This window comes from Anabrus simplex, chromosome 13 (assembly GCF_040414725.1).
Source record: "Anabrus simplex isolate iqAnaSimp1 chromosome 13, ASM4041472v1, whole genome shotgun sequence".
Classification (NCBI taxonomy): Eukaryota; Metazoa; Arthropoda; class Insecta; order Orthoptera; family Tettigoniidae; genus Anabrus; species Anabrus simplex.
The window spans coordinates 13,797,821-13,822,583 of record NC_090277.1 but is presented as its reverse complement, the minus strand read 5'-3'; the positions used below and the strand labels follow the sequence as shown (position 1 = coordinate 13,822,583).

At 38.7% G+C, this 24,763-nt stretch overlaps 1 protein-coding gene across 6 annotated transcripts in view; it reads left to right on the top strand.

Moving 5' to 3' along the window:
- The window catches only part of E(bx) (nucleosome-remodeling factor subunit NURF301 E(bx)), a 464,290-nt gene that overhangs the window by 64,648 nt on the left and 374,879 nt on the right, over positions 1-24,763 (top strand). For 4 of the 6 annotated variants that reach the window (XM_068230142.1, XM_068230143.1, XM_068230141.1 and 1 more), the window contains exons 3-4: positions 6,538-6,662; positions 20,952-21,178. In XM_068230142.1, coding sequence (XP_068086243.1) covers positions 6,538-6,662; positions 20,952-21,178 — 352 coding nt within the window. The remainder of the gene's footprint in view (positions 1-6,537; positions 6,663-20,951; positions 21,179-24,763) is intronic. The other 2 variants (XM_068230140.1, XM_068230144.1) reach the window with 2 other exon arrangements.

The following is a 24,763-nucleotide window of genomic DNA, read 5'->3' as shown; positions in this document are numbered from 1 at the left end:
TACCCCTGGCCTCCCATGTATAGCGGTGAATAGCCTTATGCTTGAAGAATATATTAGTAACAACTAAACCCATACTAGCAAGGAAGTCCAGCAAACGCTTCCATTCACATTAGCTTCCATATCTTCCCCACATTTACCAATCACCCTTTCATATCCTTCAGTTCTATCCCCAACTCTTGCATTGAAATCACCCATTAGCACTATTCTATCCTTGCTGTTGACCCTGACCACGATGTCACTCAATGCTTCATGAAACTTGTGAACATCCTCATCTGCACCCTGACATGGTGAATACAAGGAGACAATTCTAGTCCTAATTCCACCAGCTGACAAATCTACCCAGATCATTCCCTAATTTACGTGCCTAACAGAAACTATGTTGCGTGCAATGGTATTCCTGATAAAGAACCCTACTTCAGACTCTGCCCTTCCCTTTCTAACCCCCATCAAGTACACTTTATAATCTCCTATCTTTTCCTCGTTATCTCCCCTTACCCTAATATCACTTATTCCTAGCACATCGAGATGCATCCTCTTTGCTGACTCAGCTAGTTCTACTTTCTTTCTAATATTGATAGCTCCCCATCGAATTCCATTTTGTTCGCAAAGTTGTTTCTAAGGAGTCCGTCGCCTGTCAAATTGGAGTGGGACTCCGTTACTCCCATAGGTCCAAGGCTTGCTTAACATTTTCTGAGCTCGGTAAATTTATGAAGCAGGATGCTGCCCTACTTGCACATAGTCCAAGTGAGGATCTCCGCTCTAATGGGTTATGGACCACCGGTGAATTGTATAGTCCTAGCCGCCTGAACACAAGGAGGGCCATGACTCAGAATATATTCGTGATGCCCACTCCCATTCCATAGCAACTGGTATCCCGACTCTCAGGACCAGTTACTAGGCCACTCAGCCGTTGCCCATGGTTCACGAACTAGGACGTGACTACAGTAACCCACACCATGAACCAAGAAAATATTCATTATTTTGCCACCTATTCAATACAATACAGAATGTTAACATATGAGTTAAAACATTGTTTAGATATAATGAGACATGTTTCGCCTTTTCTTATGAGGCTTTTTTAGTCAATATCAAAACCTAATTTTTACCGGGTACCTGGTTAAGGATTATTCTAAAATATGTTGGAAGATGATGTGTGTGAGATAAAGTTTACAGTTCATCATAAAAATGTTTCTGAAATAATTAAAATTCTAATGCAATGATAAATTTGTATGTAGTTCACTTAATGACGTCATTTGATTGTAAGTAACATAATTGATGGCTTGAAGCCATAGTCAGTGCTTGACGTTGAAGGAAATTGACAAGCTAATACATAGTATAAAGAATTTAAAATTGGTTCAATGTTGAATATACAATACAATACAATGATAATACATTGAGAAATTCATACGTTGTACACTTAAAGGAGTATTCATTTGATTGTAAGTAACGTAATTGATGGCTTGAAGCAGTAGTCAATACTTGATGTAGAAGGAAATTGACAAGCTGATATATAATAGACTGAGGGCATTTTGAACATTCACGTGTTCACCCCCTGTGGATGGGGGACAGTATCCCCTGCCTGTTGTAAGAGGCAAGTAAAAGGGGCCCCAGGGGCTCTCAACTTGGGAGCGTGGGTTGGCGACCACGGAGCCCTTAGCTGACTCCTGGCATTGCTTCCACTTACCTCTGTCAGGCTCCCCACTTTTATCTATCATGTCCGACCCCTCTTGGTCAACTCTTGTTCTTTTCTGACCCCCACGGTATTAGAGCATTCGAGGCCTATGGAGTCTTTCATTTTCACGCCCTTCATGGCCCTTGCCTTTCTTCATTCATTACTTCGTTTTTCAAATTGATGAATCTCTATTTTTTCTTCTGTTTTCTCTCTCTCTATCTCTCTCTCTCTCTCTCTCTGTGTGTGTGTGCGTGTGCGTGTGTGTGTGTGTGTGTGTGTGGAGGGGGGGCGACCGGGGGGTTTCGCAGCCAAAGAATACACCCATGGTATCCCCTGCCTGTCATAAAAGGTGACTAAAAGGGGAGACCAAGGGATGACTGAATTAGAACCATGAAGCTACCTGTTATTAGTACCATCATGCAGGGAAAGCCATGGGTCGCCTTTACTTGCCAGTAGTACCACTATGTTAGGTACACAATAGGTTTGTGGTTAGTAGCAGCAGGAGTGGTTCACTGTGGGTTTTCAATACCTGTGAGTAGTACCACTATGTGCGGATCATCATGGGCTTATGTTGCCTGTGATTTGTACCATTATGTGAGAAACACCACGGGTATGGGCGTTGCCTATGATTAGTACCACTATATGATCGACACTGTTTTGCTGCGATTTGTATCCGCTATGTGACGAACACCACGGGATTGTACAAGTCCCTATGTGAGAAACACCATAGGTTTGCGTTACCTGTACGATGTCCAATACTTGTGACTAGGACCATAGTATTTACGTACCTTTGATTAGTTTATATAGATGTTTATTCCCATCTGAAATATTTGTTCCGAATGAGTAAATTTATAATACCAATATAAATGGTCCGTTATTGGACATTATAAGTTTTCCAGCTAACTCATTCCTGGTTGCCAGCGTTTCGCCCCCGTATGCTAAGCTGGGCTCATCAGTTGGTACCTAGCACACCTACCAAGACACTGGTTAGTGCATACCGTGATTAGTACCGCAACTTGAGAAATACCATGGTTCTACTTTACTAGTGATAAGTACCATAATGAGGGACCGCGGACGTGGATATTGAACCCCTTTAGCCAACAAACATCATCGATTCAGGATTGTGCTTTTGAAGCTGTCCCGTCAGTCATATAGTTCTTGGGAAGATGAGGCATTGCGGGTTGGATCCACTGATTGTTTTATGTTCATATTCATCATTACATTTTGAATTCTGGTCAGTGGATGAATTTTGTACTGTTAAACTGTCATTGCATTTTGCCTCATTTCGTACCGTTAGGGGCCGATGATGTAGATGTTAGGCCCCTTTAAACAACAAGCATCATCATCATCATCATCATCAATAGTTCTCTCTGCTGGGTCGAGGAATTCATGGTGTTCATTTTCATTTTCCTGGAGTGTATTTTATGTATTGGAATTGTGGTCAAAGGTCCTGGGTCAAAATTACTCCTGTCAGTCCATTCATCAACTGTTTAATTCTCCTGGACATTTCAATCGTTCTTGCAGTCAGAAGACTCACCAGTGGAATTTTCATCCTCTGGCTCTTCAAACGGAAAGTCACATTCATCTTTATCCGTGGAGTCCAAAATCGATAGAATCTCTTGCTTACTGGCTTTCTTTCTTAATGTCCTTGATGCAGAATAACAGTATAAATTGAAGAAAAAAAAAAAAAAAAAGTCAGTTTTCTCAAAACTCACGAGCATGTATGTAATGACGTTTGCTTCTTGTGCTTGTAATAAGCCAGAAAAGTGATAGCGACAGTCTTCGGTGATTCCCCAGAGATAAAAGTATCGTTACTGCCATCTGTCGAGCTTTTTGAGTGCTATGTGTGCCGGTAACATGTATCTTTGACTGTTTAAAATATTACATTCCACTCGTGGGCAACCCTGTTATGAGATTTATTATATTGAATTCCACCCTTAGTGGGTTGATTATTTTTATTTTACGCTTCCCATCCACCAGTATTTTGGGTTAAAATGTATACTTTTAGAGATGATTATTTAAGATGTCTAGTTATCACTACCGTTGATGACAATAAGTACCTTTTGCTAAGAAGTGAAAGTTTGCATTTGATCTTCATTGATATACTACAGCAATTGGATATAATTGACTTGAAATAGTAATCTGCTTTTAGTAACAGATTTCATGAAGGAGGAATGGTTTAGTTTTGAATTAATGTTGATTCAAACTTACTCCGAATTGTAAAGAAACTTGCATTGTTCTTTATAAATATGTTCGGCTCAACATAAGCCGACATATTTGTGAAATGTCGTTTTCCCTCGTGAATACAGTAAAGTGTTACATGTAGTATCAGTATTGCTCTGACATGTGGATCACAGTTTGTAAAATTAGTGAGAGAAAAGAAGTGCTGCTTTTCATGTTAGTTCGAAGATGCCATTATAAAATGCATATTTTGTAATTATGTAATTCAGTTAATTTCTTCAGGTAAAGTACACTAAAATTGCATATATATATCTGTTACAACCAACCAACCTCATGTCACTACAATCCTCATGTGCCTTGGCCTACCAAGTGGCTGCTGCTCAGCCCGAAGGCCTGCAAATTACGAGGTGACGCATGGTCAGTGTGACGAATTATCTCGGCCATTATTCTTGATTTTCTAGAACTGTGTTGCCTTCTAACCGTCGGATAGCTCACTTGTAATCACGTAAGCTGAGTTGACCTCAAACCAGCCCTCAGATCCAGGTAAAATTCCCTGACCTGTCTGGGAATTGAATCCAGGACCTCCAGGTGAAGGATCTAAATGTTCCAAGTGTAAACTGATGCTTGCTGACACATAGCTTCTGGGAACTGAGGCGCAGTGAGGTAGGTTTACGGGTTACGGTTTCAAGAATAATTGAAGTGTTTTTTTTAATTTACCATGAAGGAGGACGGTACTGAATTTCAGGCAGGTTTCGTATAGTCTATGTATCGAAGTCTAACTCATCCTATTTTCAAAATCTCAGCTACCAGAAAAAAAGAAAAGAAAAAAAAGAAAGCAGCAGTATTGCAGGTGATCATCCAGGAAACAAACCATTCCACCTAAAATTGTGGAAAAGAATTACTGGATATAATGGAAAGTGACACATATCCATCAATAAACAAACTACAAGTTAAGAAAAGTGTCATGAAACAATAAATAATTGTACTGAAATCAAAATATTTAAAATGACTGTACAACATGAATTATAATTGCATTACTGAATATTTCTAATAATATTGCAGAAGTAAAATCAGCAGTGCAGGCTTCTTGATCAGCACATGACCCAGGTACATCTTTATGTCTTCCACCACAACCACCCTAGAATCTGTACCAACACACTGACAACACACCCAGGAAAGAAAGTTGGACATGAAGGAGAAAAAAAAGAAAAAGCCGGTGCGGAAATGTAATTAGCGGAGTTGCAAAAACGAGTGCTAATAAAACAGTTGCAAGTTTTGAATTGAAAGAAGAGAAATTATTGTGGGAAATGGAGAAAAGGAGGAGAGAGAAATGTAGTGTCAAATTAAATGTGTTCAAACAACGTTCAAATCTGTATTTGTATTATTTTTCACATTAATTTATTTTATGTTTCACTTTCTGTTCGAAGGTCCTATGGTCCTGGCAGATATTATATTTAGCGGTAGATTAAACGGGTGAAATTCTGTTCCATACTCCACTTTCTTCCGTGTCTTCCATGTCAGGACTTGAAAAGAATCTAAGTAGAAAAATAATTTTCTGAACAGGGGTTGGTACTTCTAGATGTAACAACTTTAATTGTAAAAAAATTAATATCACTAAAAATCAACATTCAGGAAATAGATTTTTCAGTAATGATTTTCTCCTGCTCACTTTAAAAATAAAAAGGAAAGATTTGTAGTATCAGAGCCCAAACATAGAATGACGTACTCTTAAGCCCTGGCACTAAAGATAGTGTTGAATTCAATGAATTTCATTGCAAAGCCCATATTGTCGTTAGTATACTTTTTTAAAGGTACAGTCAGAGGTCCCACCTTTACAATACTATTTTTTTTGTTTTTTTTAAATTAGCAGTTAATAATGTCGGGACATGTTTTGTTTACTGTATGATCCAATGCACATTTTCCTTTTCAAACCTATAAAGTTTTTTATAATTAAGGATAACTGAGTCTCGACGAGGTTTATAGGTCTTCCTTCTTCCTGCAACATCCAAAAAATACTCCATTATTGCACCTGTAGCTCTTATAATTCTTCATGAGTCAACTGCGGAGGTAACTCGCTGATTTCTGAGTATAAACTATTGCCACTTGATCTTTATGCATACCATTCTGGAGCAAGCACTCCTGGAAATGAGTGACTGAGTGACGTCACGCTCTGTGAGTTTTGAGTGAGTGGACTTCTCACTCGTTCTTATGCATGCGACTGCGAGTTAAAACTCCAAGTACGTGAGTGGGAAGTACTTATTGTCTTTATGCATATCACCCATGATCTGAAAAAACTCCCCATTTTATGTTAGGATGTTACCTGGCTTCAAGTAATTATAAATATTAACAGCACTTCAGCCTTGAGACTGTTACCAGAATTTCCCTGTTATGCGCTGGACTCATAAATGGCCTCCTCCTTCGGCCTACACTTACTCCTTTCCCATCTGTATGATTGCTTTACAAGCTGCCTTATGTGGGCCATGCTTCCTTTTACTTACACACACACTCTTTCAGGATCAAAACTTCTGTTTCTTCGATTATCACAAAAAGATAGTTACAACTTCAAATTAAAAAGAGAATTTCTTTCATTTAGTAATAAGTTCCTTGAATAATGTGGTTAGTAGAGATTATGTTCAGTTGTATCATGTTTGCTTATATTTATTATTGTTCTTCCTATTTAACAGCAGGTAACGGGAGTCGTGGATTGTATACCAGATGCAGAGAAGTCTGGTCTGCTCTGTAGGCAAGAACACCTTGGCTTTGATCGCCACGGGCGCAAGTATTGGTTTCTGGCACGAAGAATATTTGTGTGAGTATTTTTACATTTTTACCAATTACATCTTAAAATATATACGTTGTCTGATGAAAAGTATCGGGGAAATCCTTCTGTACACTTAGCAGAGCCTCAGATGGGAGAGTAGCATGCGTGAAGGATACTCCAGCCTCTAAAGTGTCCATAGTGAAATATGGCGAAGGTGAGGTGATGTGTGGTGGGGTTTTTTCCTCATGGAAGGGACTTAGTCCTCTTGTAATACTGCAGAGCACATTAAAAGCAAAACTATATAAGGAGCCTGTTGTCTCCGGTAGAAGACCGCTTGGAGATGAATTTTTGTATTCTTCAGCATTGTAATGCTCCCTATTATAAATTGGGACCTCTTTGTGAATGGTTTGTGGACAATAAGTTTCTGGAAAAGGACTGGTTAGCCCAGCAACCTGATGTTAATTCTTTTGAACACCGGTGGGAATACCAAACAGTGACTTTGCTCCAGACACCAATGATCCACATCACTAACTACACTTGCTGCAGCACTGCACTACCATTCCCTCGGAGATAGACTGTCTGCCACACAGTCCGCTACTGGACATATATCCGAGGAACACTTAGAGGAGGTATCTGGATACTTTTAAATCAGAAAGTCTATTTTGTGTAGTGCTTAAGTGTATTCTAAGCTGCGTTGTGTTCAATACTTCAGGAAGTCAGCACGTGCTTTTGCAGAAGGCACATTAATATTTCATAGTTATTAGATGAACAGATGACCCTGTGCTGTAAATAGGATACTTGAGAATCTTACTATAATGTTACTTGTTCGGTTACATTTATCTCTCGACAGTGTTCACATCCCTGAAGGTATGGAGCAATTTAAAATTCAGTTTACACAAGAAATTTTTCAGAAATTTCCATCTTAATGATTCTATTTTGGGTTAAAAGTTAGAAACTTCATTATGTTCCATATTGAACTGAGATTACAGTAAATTGAAGATGTTAAGGATCCACCTTTTCAATACAGTGACAGATTATTGATGTTAGATCACATGTTTATACAGATTGGTACTAGTTTTGACGCTCATTGCGCGTCATCATCAGCCAATGAATCAATTGAGCAAATCAAAACTAATCAAAAAACAATATAAAACACATGACGGCACCTACAATGACAAATGTTAAATTGTAACAAGTTAAAATGATGAGAGTAAGGTGCGTCTGACAAGTAAAATTCTATAAAATCTGATATCATCATTCTTTCATGTATTAGTCCTATAGAAAAACTGTTACGGTCTATACAAAAGATTTGCATTTTCATTCCATTTCTTCCTGGGGCGTCCCAGAGATCTCTTCCCACCAGGGCAGTAGTTTGTGACTGCTTTGGGGATCCTGCTTCTGTCCATCCTGTTTAGGTGTTCTAGCCAATTTCTCTGGTACTCATAGATGTATTCCAATATATGTCTGCTTTTAAGGTCATTCATTTCCTTGCTTTCAAGTCTATCAAAGATACAATTGCAATCTGAGAAGGTAACCCAGTTAAAACACATGACAGCACCTACAATGACAAATGTTAAATTGTTACAAGTTAAACAGATGAGAGTAAGGTGCATCTGACCATAAAGTAAAATTCTATAATATCTGAGAAGGTAAGCCATTTGTTGCAATTGTCAAATTTAACGGTTACAATAGGTCCTTTATAGAACAGATAATAAATTCAGACACCGACCTAAGACCACTCTTACTAAAGAACATCTAAAGCCGCTGCTTCTTCTACCTTTACTTTCAACAAAGATGTCTACAAATTACCAATCTCTTCAGGAAACATAAACATTTCTGGCTCTCAATCTTTTCGTCATGTCTCCTCGATTCCATATCGAACTGGGAATCATAACATCGGTTCAAAATAAGATCTTTATATGACCACATTGTTTGCTTTGGAACCACAAATAACAAAGCAAAGCAAAGTCACCTCTGTACAGGCCATGATGGCCCTTGGAGGGGTGGAAGGTAAAGGCTTCCACCATTCTTAATCTCGGCACATGATGGGGTAGAGTGGTTAGCTCTACGCCCGGCCGTCATTGCCTCCAGAAATTAACCAGGTACTCATTTTTGGTGTAGGCTGAGTGAACCTTAGTGCCATATGCATCACCACAAATAACACGAATTCCAAAATTCTGCACAATTCCCAATCAGTTAATGTATCCAACACTTTTTCAAAGTAATTCCTCATGCTTGGGGCAGACAGTACGCATTTTTACGACTAGGTATTCGGGGCATGTCAACGCTATAACATATAATAGGTTTTCAGCAATAGGTCAACACACTTCTGTCTCCAACCACAAGTTTACCAACATTGAACACGATTTAGAGATCCTTCAAATGGCTAATAAAGGGCCTCTCATGAATATAATTGAAATTATTTTACCCATTTTGATCAATACTTTAATGCTAACATCAACTTAAATGAAATTTCTTAGAAGCCTAATGTCCTTTTCAATTTCCTAATTAACTGGCTTAAAAACATCAGAATTCCAAACACGAGTGTGATCTTTCAAGCCATGCGCAATACGCATCCCCGTCATTTACCCCCACTTCCTCATCCCTCTGATCCACCTTCGCCCTACTCTCCTGCTTTGGCTCCTCCTTTTTACCCCCCTTCCTTCCCCTCACCTACTCAGCCTCTTATTGCACTCTTCAGTAGCCCAGCTCCACTCCTTTCAACGACTACGCCAACATGCTGCTCAAGGTGAGTTCGACTCCTTTCCCTTGACTTTCTTTTTGTCTATGTAAATTTTCATCATGCCTAATTTGGCTTTCAATCTTTTCATCAGGTCTCCACGATTCCATATGGAACTGGGAATCATAACATTGGTTCATAATAAGATCTTCACATGACCACATTGTTTGCTTCAGAATCACCTGAGTCAAGCATGTTGATTACCACAGATTAAGAGAACAAGATTTATTCTTCCCAAGGATAACACATGGTTTGCAGTTTCTTTTTAATAAGACTAAAGATACACCTTATGATCTATATGCCTCAAGCTGGATTATTTCCTTGTGTATCACCTGGATTACCTTCTCAGATATTATAGAATTTTACTTTATGGTCGGACGCACCTTACTCTCATCATTTTAACTTGTTACAATTTAACATTTGTCATTGTAGGTGCTTGTCATGTGTTTTATATTGTTTTTTGATGAGTTAGGATTTGCTCAATTGTTTCATTGGCTGATAATGACGCGCAATGAGCGTCGAAACTAGTACCAATCTGTATAAACGTATGATCTAACATCAATAATCTGTCATTTTATTGAAAACGTGGATCCATAACATCTTCAATTTACTCTATTTTGGGTTACAAGTGAAGTACAGTGAAAATGTAAAGGCAAAGGAAACTGTGGAATGCAGTGAAAATATTTTCAGACTCTATCCTAAAGAGTTGACATGGAAAAGCATAATTTCCTCATTCAGTCAATTTACGGTAAGTTAAATACATTCATGATCTGTGTGTCCTTCTGTTGCTAACCGTTTAACTTGTACCACATGTACAATCTATTAACCCGACAGCGTGGAGTGACGTGTAGCACATGACACGCAGTAACCGTCTGCTGCTGGTGGAACGACGTGTCTGACACGCATTGTGCCGCATTTGCATTGTTGTTCCATCTCGTGAGTTTCCTTCGAACTATGTCCGAAGTCTCTTCACAGCCATTGAGATAAAGCTTCATTCTTTCATTCGATATATCTATCGATCCATTTTAACGATTTTTCACCTCGTTATCTATGTGTAAAATTCATTAACTATTCGCTCGTGTACTTTTCCCGCAATGGCGCCGGTAAACAAAGATAATTTTCCTAGCAGTGCTATAAAAGGCATGTTAAAAGAATGTTTTATTGATGATAGTAGTTATAATTTTAGCGATGATTCTGATGACAGTGATGTTGATATTGCCGAATTAGACTGTAATGAGGCTGAAATGATACAGAAGAGACTGTTGTTTCCTACTCTATTTGTGCTAGGTGTGGTGTTGCTGTGTGTAATTTTTACTGGCTTGACATGGATAATTACGTAAGAAATAAACATTTTGTAAGGTCTTTTCACCCCAAGGTTTAGCCCTAAATGTTATGCAACCAGTAAAGTCTTTAAAACTTTTTCTTCTTTACTTGAACTCATCCAGCTGAGTGTAACAGAAACAAATCACTACATTGTGATGTTATTCCCATTTCGATCTATTTTTTGGTTCCATTCAGTGAAAATGAGATGTAGGTTACCTTAGCTGTCTTCATGTTGATGGGAATAGTACAAAAACTAAATTTTAGGTCTTACTGCTTGAAAATTTTTACCATTGTCGCGCCCCTTATTTGATTCATTTCTTTAGACAAATTTGAATCCATATGCAAATTACCTGAATTCAACAACAGTACTAAACACACTATATATGGTGGACCAAAAAGCTGTTTCCAATATAATCAAAATTGGTTCAAAATTAACAGAGGTATGGTATCATAAAACAGTTTGGTGCCCAGTGAAATCTCGTCACGCATGCAGTCAAGGCTAGGTTTTCAAACGCTTCCTCTGAGGAAGGTTAACGATAAATGGAGATATATGCAGTACATTTGCGATGAATAAGATTCAAGGTAAAGTTATAGGCTACAAACAAGCTACTGAGTAAGTTGGCTGCACAGTTGCGTAGCTCTGAGTTTGCATTTGGGAGACGGTGGGTTCGAATCCCACCATCAGCAGCCCAGAAGATCGTTTTCCATTTTCTCACCAGACAAATGGCTGTACCTTAATTAAAGCCACAGCCGCACCGTTCCTATTGTTCTGTTGGTGAAGAACTTACTGCTATGTTAAAAAAAAACTAAACAGACAAACAAGCTGTTTTTGGTATCTTTTTAATGTGATCAATTAGTTTTCAAAATTTAGAATGTAGCTCCCAAATGAATGGAACCATCACTTCTGGCGATCAGAACTTACAGACCCTGTATTTTGGATATCTAATTTAAATGGATAATCATAGTACTGCTGACACCAGGCTGGAGGTAACTCAGCTCTCGGGTGTTCTGCTATGACTGTGATGGACTCGCTTCGACCCATGAGTACGCCAACCATGAAGATCTCTGAAGGGACCTCCACCTCTCAGGTGTCCAAGACCTTGCCTAATAATGAAGATATTGCAAGACAGCAGACTTCATTTGTCAGGATAAATGCCAGGAAAGAGAGAGAGTTCTTGATACGAAACTTAATTTTCTGGTGAATGTGTTGCCAGCATTTATTACTGGGATATCTCCCCTTGCATTCCAGTTTCAAATTGTTAAATTATACCATCTACTTGAATAGAATACACTTGAAGGGATTTAATAACACCTTTCTGTGAAATCTTAATAAAGGAGCAAATTCACAAGCATGTAAACAGACCAGGCCAAGGCAGACAGGGATTTGTACATAGATGAAAGAAACAGAGCGAAACAAATAGTTATTGAATCCAAAAAGAAGTCGTGGGAAGATTTTGGCAATAATCTGGAAAGGCTAGGTCAATCAGCGGGGAAACCTTTCTGGACAGTAATAAAGAATCTTAGGAAGGGAGGGAAAAAGGAAATGAACAGTGTTTTGAGTAATTCAGGTGAACTCATAATAGATCCCAGGGAATCACTGGAGAGGTGGACGGAATATTTTGAACATCTTCTCAATGTAAAAGGAAATCCTGGTGGTATTGCGAACAGCCAAGCTCATGGGGAGGAGGAAAATGATGTTGGTGAAATTATGCTTGAGGAAGTGGAAAGGATGGTAAATAAACGTCATTGTCAAAAAGCAGCAGGAATAGATGAAATTAGACCTGAAATGGTGAAGTGTAGTGGGAAGGCAGGGATAAAATGGCTTCATAGAGTAGTAAGATTAGCATTGAGTGTTGGTAAGGTACCTTCAGATTGGACAAAAGCAGTAATTGCACCTATCTATAAGCAAGGGAACAGGAAGGATTGCAACAACTATCGAGGTATCTCATTGATTAGTATACCAGGCAAAGTATTCACAGGCATCTTGGAAGGGAGGGTGCGATCAGTCGTTGAGAGGAAGTTGGATGAAAAGCAGTGTGGTTTCAGACCACAGAGAGGCTGTCCGGATCAGATTTTCAGTATGCGCCAGGTAATTGAAAAATGCTACGAGAGGAATAGACAGTTGTGTTTATGTTTTGTAGATCTAGAGAAAGCATATGACAGGGTACCGAGGGAAAAGATGTTCGCCATACTGGGGGACTATGGAATTAAAGGTAGATTATTAAAATGAATGAAAGGCATTTATGTTGACAATTGTGCTTCAGTGAGAATTGATGGTAGAATGAGTTCTTGGTTCAGGGTACTTACAGGGATTACACAAGGCTCTAATCTTTCACCTTTGCTGTTCGTAGTTTACATGGATCATCTGCTGAAAGGTATAAAATGGCAGGGAGGGATTCAGTTAGGTGGATAGGTGGAAATGTAGTAAGCAGTCTAGCCTATGCTGACGACTTGGTCTTAATGGCAGATTGTGAGGAAAGCCTGCAGTCTAATATCTTGGAACTTGAAAATAGGTGCAATGAGTATGGTATGAAAATTAGCCTCTCAAAGACTAAATTGATGTCAGTAGGTAAGAAATTCAACAGAATTGAATGTCAGATTGGTGATACAAAGCTAGAACAGGTCGATAATTTCAAGTATTTAGGTTGTGTGTTCTCCCAGGATGGTAATATAGTAAGTGAGATTGAATCAAGGTGTCGTAAAGCTAATGCAGTGAGCTCGCAGTTGCGATCAACAGTATTCTGTAAGAAGGAAGTCGGCTCCCAGATGAAACTATCTTTACATCGGTCTGTTTACAGACCAACTTTGCCTTACGGGAGTGAAAGCTGGGTGGACTCAGGATATCTTATAAGTTAGAAGTAACAGACATGAAAGTAGCAAGAATGATTGCTGGTACAAACAGGTGGGAACAATTGCAGGAGGGTACTTGGAATGAGATAAAGGCTAATTTAGGAATGAACTCGATGGACGAAGCTGTACGAATAAATCGGCTTTGGTGGTGGGGTCATGTGAGGCGAATGGAGGAGGATAGGTTACCTAGGAGAATAATGGACTCTGTTATGGAGGGTAAGAGAAGTAGAGGTAGAACAAGACGATGATGGTTAGACTCGGTTTCTAACGATTTAAAGATAAGAGGTATAGAACTAAATGAGGCCACAACACTAGTTGCAAATCGAGGATTGTGGCGAGGTTTAGTAAATTCACAGAGGCTTGCAGACTGAACACTGAAAGGCATAACAGTTTATAATGATAATGTATGTATGTATGAATGTATCTATGTATATAAACAGACAGCTTTCTTTGTGGATCAAGACCAGCAGAGCTAGTTGGATGTTGAAAGGGCGAAAATAAGTCCATTCGACACTCTTTGTCGTATGATGTCATCTCTAGTGTTTGCCTGATATGCTCAGCCATAGAAATCCTGTTTATTCTGCCATCAGGAATGTCAAAATTGATGTACAGGTAGCCTAATTGGCTTTGAATTAAATTGCCTGAACACGTTACCCAAGGCCAAGCATATAATGGCAACTGAAGGAACACAGATCAGGAGTCCGGATAAAAGAGGTTAATGTACCCCCATAGGGAACTGAGTAAATGAGTAAATGAGTAAATTCATAATTATAATATAAATGGTCCATTATTGGAAATTATAATTTTTCCAGCTAACTCATTCTTGGGGCCCTGCGTTTCGACTCAGTGTTCAAATTTGGGCTTATTAGTTGGTAGCTAGAACACCTACCATGGCGCATGGCTAGTTAATGTTGCCAACTTTTTACAGAGAATATAAGGGATCGAGGAGAAAGCCTACAAAATAAACATTTCAAATATTGTTTTCTACAAAGAACAGGAGGGGTATATTTAAAATGTGCATGCATGTATGCTCAATTTTACTAATCAGAGTCTTGGCTGCCTCAAAAGTTTCCATTCTAAAAACTTAGAACAATCTAAAACAACTGCACCAACATGGGGAAAAAATACAGATAATAGTGTATAGGCTTTTGGGCTTATGCCATGTCAAGAAAATGGCACCATGGGGAAAAAAGTTAAATAAATCTCCAAAATTAATGTGGTCAGAATCAAAATGTCTTTAGAGCTTTGGGACAATTATCATTACTTTTCATGTAACTTTTAATGCGTTCCCAATTTGCTCGTGTTAAAGATAGCCACCTAGTTGGTACAAGTCGGAGAATTTCACTCCATTCTACATCTACAAATTCAAAAGAGGATTTTAGAACTTCTCTTCGCTTGACAGAAATGGAGAAATGATCGTAGAATTTTAGGAACAAATTTTCAAGATCAATATCTAGGATATCATCGCATTGTGCAAAATATTATTTAAACACTTTACCTTGAAGATTTGTTTGTTATCATCACTTAACAGTTTGAACACCAAATTATGCTTTCCAAAATTAACATTGGCATTATAGCACAAAAAGCAGTACAATTGTTTATATCAAATTTGTGGGATTCCAAGGAATGTTTTAACAAATTGTGGATAGACATTGCTGTTTCTCTGCTCTCTTCTATAAAATCCAGAAGCTTATTTTGAATTCCGATTTCAGGATCAGAATATCTCAAAACAATTGGAAACATCTTCCTATTTTTATGGTTTGAGGCATTGCATGCAATAGAGAAGAATTTACTCGACTTGGGATCTTTGTTGCAAGTAACTAACCTCATCTTTTAGTCCATATTGAAAGTTCTTCAAAAGAGCCTTCAAAATTGTAACAAAATCTGAAACGCTTTTTGGAACTAAAACTTCTTTCACTATTGCTTCAGCTTTTGTGCACCCACAATGCATTTTTTCGTAACACAAGACTTTAACATTGCAGTCCAAGCTATTGTCGCTGAGGTTATGTTTCACTGAGTAACAAACAAATGTCAATTCTGCTGCTACAGCTCTGCTTAATCCACTTGTGATTGAGCTACCTCTAGTGGGAAATAAGCTAGAAATCTGTAAGACTCCTTTATGCCCTTCTTGTTTGTATGATCTAATGATATTAAAAAATATTTATTACTAAATTAAATTCATGTTTACATAATTTTACATTGCACCAAACAAAATATGATAATGGTGCTACAAAATTAACGTACGGTTTACCTGTAGTTTTTGCATGCTGAGAACAGTCGGTATTGCCGCCATGTTCCACACTAAATTCCCATTTGCAGATAGAGCAGAAGGCTTTGAAACAATCATCTTTCACAGAATGAATCCATGAATATGTTTCTTTCCAACATGAACGGTAAACACACATTTTAAATTTATTTTATTGGGAGTGATTTCACTCTGTCTTCATCGCAACTCACGTTAAAACAAGAAATCACAAACTCTGAATCTGACTAGATCAATGCTCACGCCTTCTAGCTTAGCATAATGTGGTCCTTTCTCCAGATTCTGGATTGCCGGCCGGCAGAGCAGGCTCGTAACATAAGGCGTGTTGCCGGTTTACTTTTCACTGCAGGACTGGAGATTGTAAGGAAAGCCATTGTGTGTCAGGCGAAATAAATTATTTTAAGTACCATTGCAAAAGTTAGTAAAATACGGGATAAATTTGAAATAATATGGGACACGGGATGTGACATAACAAAATAGCCATAATAGGAATGAATGAGAAAATTCAGAATTCCAGTTTAAAATGATCTGTTATTAGACATCACAAATTTTCCAGCTAACTCATTCTTCGTCCAAGAAATGAAGGCGATGTCCGCTGCCAATATCCACAGCAGAATGTGACAGATAGATGTAGCATGTGCCTCGCTTAAGTGGTGCCTCTGGAAGAAGGAAGATATCGAGCTTAACACTGAAACCTGCCTGGACACCAGTCTCTCAGTACTCCTGTGTGGTTCTGAGATGTTTACATTCCTCCAGGCTGACCTCGACAAGCTCCAGGCATTCCAAATGTGGTGCCTGTGTCAGATACTTGCTAGTTTTGTATGCAATTGGGTTTGAAATAGTACACTCATGTGATATCCGATGGCCAGGCAGGCATCAATTTTTGGTAATGAGGCAAAGTCTCTTATAGTGCATTGGCACTGCCGGTGGCTCCAAGTAGCCTACGCAGTGGCCTCCACGGTATGCACTAGCCATGCATCTTGGTAGGTGTGCTGTTTACCAACTAATGAGCCCAACTTAGCACACTGGGGCGAAATGCTGGCAACCAGGAATGAGTTCGCTGGAAAAATGATAATGTTCAATAACAGATCATTTATATTGATATTGTACACTCAAGTTCATAAAAACCAGCAAACATTGAAAAAACTAGAGATAGGAAGTTCATATTCACAGGTCATGTGCATTAATATGTTCTGAAGAAATGATTAGCATTTGAACCATGTCGGACCTCAGGTTCAAGGTCCACATTGATATCTCGGTGCACCACCACCGACTGGTAAAATGTGCCTGCAACTCTCGTTGTTGCTATAAACCAAAGGTAATGGATCAGTGTGACTTGAACCGACGTGCAGGATGCCTCGCAGACGTATGCGAGAACCGTACTGTCAAATGAGTGGGGGCGCATTATTGGCCTGAGGGAGCGCGATGCAGCCATCCGGGAAATTGCTGCTCATGTGGGTCAAAGTGTGTTGGCAGTGCAACGGGTGTGAACAGAATGGTTCACAGACGGCTGTAGAACACGACGAAATGGGTCTAGTCTCACCACCCAGACCACTTCCCGAGAAGATCGGCACCTCACCCGAATGGTATTGCAGGACAAATCTCCATCCTCCTCAGCTCTGGTGCAACAGTGGAACAGAGTAACACTTCTTAAACTATCACGAGTGACAGTCCATCGCCATTTATTACGGTCTGGTTTTCCGGCGCATCGTCCACTTCTCCGCCTACCTTTGACTAATGTACGTAAACATGCTAGACTGTAATGGTGCATGGAATGACATGACTGGGGACAGGAATGGCAGCAGATACTGTCTTCGGACAAATCTAGGTTCTATTTGTTTGAAAATGATGGCTGCATTTTGGTTCGATGCAGACGGGGAGAGGCATCACATTGACTGCATTCGCACAAGACATTCAGCACCAACTCAAGGCCTTATGGTGTGGGGTGCTATTCGGTACAACCACAAATCACAGTTGGTGCATGTCCAGGGCACTGTGACCAGTTGAGCTTCGTGGCCCATAGCCATACCCTTTCTGCACGACAGCCCAGACGCCATATTTCAGCAGGACAATGCGCGATCACATGTTGCTGCACAAACATGTGCCTTCTTGTTGCCACAGGATGTCAGGCTGTTGCCCTGCCTCGCCAGGTCACTGGACTTGTCGCCAATCGAAAATGTGTGGGATATGGTAAAATGACGGGTGCGGCGCTGTGACCCAATACCAACCGCCAAAGATGAACTGTGGAACCAAGTTGTTACCAAGGTAACCTTTTGAAGCCCTCTCTATTTATATTCTAGGCCTGGCAAATTCGCCGTAGAAATCTTTGTCCCTTAGATTTATTTCCATTATATTTTCTACGTATCTGGGTGTCACATTTTAAGTTTAAATATCTTCTTCGTCTGGAGCACTAAGATCTTATGTTTTAAATACGTCATTTTCTGTTTCATCTTCTCGGCATGAGTAAGCACCATTCCGTTTCTGCTTTGTGCTGTTCTCTCCGGCAGTGGGTGTAACCTTGTTGTTGCTCTCCTGCCAATCGGAGCACAGGTCCATTGAGCTGGCTTCTCCTTCTTGTAAGCTTGTAAGGTTTGTGTGTTTGCCCACGATGAGAGAAAGATGTGTTCTAAGTAGAGGCTGCGTCTTGACTTCGCCCTGGATTATGGATCCGGGCTAGGTGTTCTTAGTTCTTAGGTGAGGATGTTATCATCCTCAAAAGATTTCATTTAACTCTTTCTTCATATCGTCCTTGATTTCTTTGGTATAATAAGTATCCTAACAAGGTACATCTCTTGGGAGTGTATAACAATGCATATTAACATATCATGGAAACTACCTCTGTGGATCAGCGGTAGAGTGTCGGCCTCCGGATCCCAAGATAGCGGGTTCAAACCCGGCAGAGGTAGCCGGATTTTTGAAGGGCAGAAAAAAGTCCATTTGACACTCCATGTCGTATGATGTCGGTATGTAAAAGATCTCTGGTGACACATTTGGTGTTTACCCGACAAAATTCACTAAATCTCAGCCATAGACGCCCAAGAGAGTTTCGGTTTACTCGGTCTGCCATCTAGTGGGGGCCTAGAGTAAAACGGAACGTCGAAATTGACGAGCATACAGCCAGATGGCGTCAAATTGAAATGTCTGCACACGGTAGCTGAGGCCATACGATTATTATTATTATAACATATCATGGAAACCTGCAACTGAAACTGTAAGTTGTATGCATTTTATTTTCTTCATTTTGGACTTACTTCATCAGTGGTGAATTTGGCTTATACGGATACCTCTGCAAATCATCGTGATACCTCATGTGTTTTGTGGGACTCGTAGAAGTCACATCCGTTTCTTTTGGAATTTTAAAACTTCTTTTCTCCTCTGTTTTCGAATGTGTAGTCGGGTTTCATGTTTAAATTATCTATCCTGAACTCATGGGAAGTAATGCGTTATATGATCAGATTACAGCCACGTGAAGTATGGATGAAATTTTATTATTATTATTGGGTGGGGGAGGTGATACTATTATAATATGATGTAACTTAATAAAATTATGTTAATGGGTGGTTTGACTACTACATGAGTTTCTGCAAGGGTCTAAATATTGGGGTTTGATTTGTTTCTCTCATCCGTTTACCTTTCAATTGTAATTTATCGTACTATCTTACGTTCTTTCTGTCTACCTGATCCATGAAAACTATTATTGCTGGGTCTTGGTCTTGGGATTGGTTGTTTCTTTTTTAATTAGCGTGTTGGTTGAGAATGTTGATGGTTGATTGTTGATTGACTAGTTTGGTGTAATTGATTTTCCCTGATAAGATTACATGTTTATTTTCCACTTTGATGATTTTTGGAGAATTCTCTTCCCTCATATGTGTTGACCTCCTTTCCCTTTGGTGTTGCTTTTAACATATAACTTTTTTAAACCGGTCGTAGAGATTATATGTCTCCTAGCAGAAACTCCTTGGTCAACACCTAACCCCAAAGAAAAATAACTAAATTAAGAAAAGAAAAAATCTACATTTTAAAAGATAGCCCTAATTGAGTAAGACTAACAGATGTATTATGATTATTTTAGCTTGTTGTTTGTTTCTTTTTTCTGGTCAGCTGGCCGTGATTAGCTTTTACTATTAATTGAAGATTAACCTTAAAAGGTTTTGTTTGTTTGTTTATTTATTTATTTATTTATTTATTTATTTATTTATTTATTAGGATAATTTTATGTTGTTTACCTCATTTAAGAAGTTTTCTTGAATTAAAATTATGTTCATAAAGAAATATCTTGTTTTTCTTTGGTTAAATCTTAGCACTTTGATACCATGCCAGGATTTACTTTCTTTCATGTTTTTTGGAAACACCCTGTTCTACTTGAGGTAAGTTTCTTGTTGTTTTTATTTAATGTTGTGATTTTGAGGGTGTTTTTGCACTTCCTTATCTATTTTGACTTGTACTGGCTCATAGGCGGTACCGGCCAGTATAAGGTGAATGCAGCATGGATGGCTATACCCCAGGACACCATTTGCGCCTTATACGCGTTGGTGCTGTCATGCATGGAGCAAGTTATCAGTGCCCATAGCGGACCTAGTGCCTACTAGATAACAGGACACATGCTGCACCTAGGTGACTGATATGCCATGGGTTTGTGTTACGTGTGATTAGTACCATTACGAGGGGCCGTTGACCTGGATTTTGGACCCCTTTAGATAATAAGTATTATCCCAGTGATTAAGGCATTTAAAATTGGATCCACTGTTCTCGCAACAACGACCAACGTCATGGGGGATCCAAAACCTCAAAGAAAACGTGGATCAAGGCCATTGAAGAAGATCTGAAGGACACCAATGTCTCGGTCACTGACTACAAGGAATGAAAGCATGTTGTGAACATTGTCTGGAGTCCGGTGATGTCTACAGCAGCGACCTTGCCCCCACCGCCTGTCACCTGCCAGCAGCAGCTTCTGTGCATTTGCTAAGAGAGGAATGAGTCATCGTTTATAGGAAATTTTGCTTTTAATTAATCAGTTTGAATGAATTCCAGTTTTAGGGAAAATCTACAACTTGTTTGCTATTTGTGATATATTTAGACTCGGAGCATGTATGGATTCATAAAGAATATTTTAAGTGGTGATTTTGCTGTAATAGATTTCAGAAAGTAACTTTTCACGTAGGGCTTTTCCTTTTGACAGTGAAAGCGAGGATGGCGAGGTGTGGTATTACAGCACCATTCCTCAGCTGGAGGAGCTCCTCTCGGTCCTGGACCACTCCAACATGGAAGTGGCTTTGTGTCGAGAGATCAGCGACTTCCGGGACGAGATCATGCGGCAGATGGAGCTCACTGAGAAGATCACCAACCAGAACAAGGGCAACAAGAAGTCCTATCTAGACATCGAGAATGGTAAGTTTGGTCCTGTTAGGGCAACAGCCCCTATTTATTGAGAAAGTGCAAATGTATTTCTGTGTAATTACAAACCAGGTTATTATGATATTCTTCAATAAAGTCAGCTTTGGTGGTTGTGTTTTTCTGTAATAGTATTTCTGTGTATCTTATTTACAGTATTTACTGTTGTAATTAACACACTTTTTAAACTAAAAGTGTAGGTGAAAATACAGGTACGTAAGTTACTCACTTAATTCTGACGTACAAAAAATGTATTTACAAAGAAAGGAAGATTCATCAAACATATACAAGATCGTTAAGGAAAAATGCAAATTGATCGTCATTTGGTGTAAAGTTATTGTGTCAGTTTTCTTCTGAGCTGTCAAGAGTATAAGTGTACATCTGGCCCATTGGAGACACTCAGGCCCAGTTCCTTTAATGAATCTTAAGTGTTAACTCTTCTGTTAAGGAGACTTAACACATAATTTAACAAAATGGCCCTCCCATCAAAAATTGTTAACTCTTAACAAATTGTTAATACTTGTGTTAAATTTACATGACAGCAGGCATGTAGAAGGCATAAGTTTGAAGCTTTACTGCTCTTTGAAGACTATTTATAAATTAAAGAAGGCAAAGGATGACCCATACCAAGATAAAACGGATTTGTCAGAAGAAAGTTTTCTACAAAGATACCTAATTACCAAAGCCATAATGAACAAGGTACTAGAAGAAATTGAAAATAGGCTAGAATTTCCCAAAGATTGAAACTTATCAGTGTCTCAAGTGCAGCAGTTGCTTATAGTTCTTAGATATTATGCTTCAGACACTTTTCATGTAATTGTAGGTGACTGCTCAGGAGTGCAAGACAAGAGTGTTGTGAATTCTACAAAGAATTCCTGGTGCCATTGCAGCATTGACAAGGCATTGCATTATTTTTCGCCACAGTAAAAGAATGTCCGAAAATCATTACAGACCTAATGTGTCTTGATATCAGAAACGTGCATAGGGGGGTACTGAGGGTTAGACCCACCCCCCGCATAGAAATTTTACAAAAAGAAATATAATTGTAGAACCAACAGATCTGTTGAATCTATTTTCTAAGAATCCTCAAAGGTTGGATTTTAGATTGTAAACTGAACATACTATTTGTTGTAAAACTGTTGACCTTGATCATATTGCTTTTGTTTTGTATTTTAATGCAAGATTTTGTAGTGTACTGCAACATAATTCACTTGTATCAGCGTCCATGCATACCTGCACCTTCCTGCCTATGCTAATCCTTGATATTATCAATTATCATATTTTACCAATGATGTAGGGGCCTTAGAATGCACTCATTATTGAATGCTGTGATATAACAGTCCAGTCCTTCATTTTTTCACGCATACTTTCAAATTAAACCTGTAACAACATTTGTCTCTCATTCATCATAATAATGCTTTTGTTGCCTCTTACTCGATAAAGTCAAAGAAATATTAATGTTTATTTTATTCCATCTATTCAATACGTGAAGAGTGATTTTAATTAAGAATTTAATCTTATGAAGAAAATTATAGGGACATATAAGGGCATCTTCTCAAGCCTGAAAGATAATAAATCAGGATTCTGATTGTTCTTAATTGTAGTTTTTTAAAGATAAATTACAAATGATTAAAGTGAGGATGATGTAGGTATATGCATCAAAAGATGAGCGAGAGGGATGACAGTAGTTAAGATATTCTTATAATAAAGCCTTACAAACAGTCGTAATTTATATACTTTTTTGAATGTCCTTGCCTAAAAATGTGATAAGTTGCGTATTACTAGTTGTATAATAACACAAATTGCTGCGTCGAATCTTGTTAAACTGCACCCTGTATTGGTGGAGGATGTTAGAAATATGTTTGGAACCTAAACAGTTCAAACTTTGGAATAATGACGAAGAAAAATGTTACTGATTACTCCAAGTGGAGTTTAAATACATTTTAAAGCTAGTGATGAGACATTTCTGCTGCTCTCTCAAATTACGCTGTAGGGGCGAGGGAAATGTTTGATAGTAAGTAGGCACAGTTAATTCTAATAAAAGGCGCGCTGTAAAGGTTGAGGGCGTAAGAAATAAAATTTGTGCGTAAACAATTTGATCTTTAGAATAATGACGAAGAAAAGTATTTCTGATCACTCCAAGTGGGATTTGTTAGTTTGTTGTTAATCTCGTGTGAAGAGATAAGTCTGCAGTCTTCTTAACCCCTTCAGTGGCACGCCCGAGAAATTCTCGGGTGGCGCACGCCTGCCCATAACGTCACCGCCCGAGAAATTCTCGTTTAGCTGCAGTGTTCATTTCGCTATCACCCAATAATTTCTCGGGTACTCTAATCGCTTTGGAAAGTGTTTTCAAGCATTCTCAACAGATGGCGGGAGGATTTCCAGCTGTATTCACGAAGCGTTTGGCCTAAAATATGCCTTATCTTCTCTACTTTACATATACAACCTCTGGCCAGCTGACGAGGTAAACAGAAATGGCGAGCGCGAAACGGAAGAGAAGTTTGTCTGAAGACAAAATAAGGAACTACATCAAAGATGAATCTCTAAGTGACATTAGTATTTCTGATAGTAGTTATAATGGTACTATTGATTCTTCAGATGATGACCTCAGTAATTGTAGTGAAAGTGAAGAAGATATTACGTCAGAAGCTAAGGTTATGGTAGATGTTGAATATACATTTGTTTGGAAAAAGTGTAAGCCTGGGGATAGTGCGCGACCTAATATTATTCCATTTACGGCAAATCCTGGTGTGAGGATTATCAGAGGTGAGTGCGATTGACTGTTTTGAACTGATTCTAACAGATGAAATTATAAATTTGACAGTGCCCGAAAAAATTTGTTGGCCCTATTCTAAAATTGCATTGAAAAACTTGTAAATAAATCTCCGCATGGAAGGGCACAGTTTTGGAAAAAATAAACTCTTACAAAATTTGGGAATTAATTGCGTTAGTGTTGCTGATAGGAATAATACAAAAGCCTGAAATAAGAATGTGTTGCTCACAGGACAGTATAGGTCCTACTCAAAACACCAATGTTTTATGATGTTTTATGAAACTATATCACAGGCCTACTGTAAAAAAAGTGTAAATAGAGTGTAAAGTAAGATTTTATTAACCTTGAATAATATATGAATGTGTTCCCTTAATAATTGTTACTCATTCCTTGCTTCCTAAAAATAAATAATTTCCTCCGAAAAACCTCACTTTTCTGGCACAGGAGGTCTCCCAAAACCCGCCACCGAAGGGGTTAAAGCATGTACGAGTGATATGTTTACGTTTTAGTGGTCTCCACTATCCATAACCTATATTAATGTTGACCATGTGTGACAAAATACTATTCCAGCAAAATGCTAGGAGCACTTTATGTACTGGAACAAAATACGCTCACTGTCAAATGTGTTCAGAAATTTCACGGAAATGTGTTAATATGTCGTTAACAATTATTTCATAACAAATGTTGGAAATGTGTTTGTGAAACAGGGTACTTTTAACCAAAGTGTTAACAAATTTTAGGTAACAATTGTTATTAATTTAAGTAAAATTTAACACAGAGTAGTACCATATGTGTACTGGAAAGATATT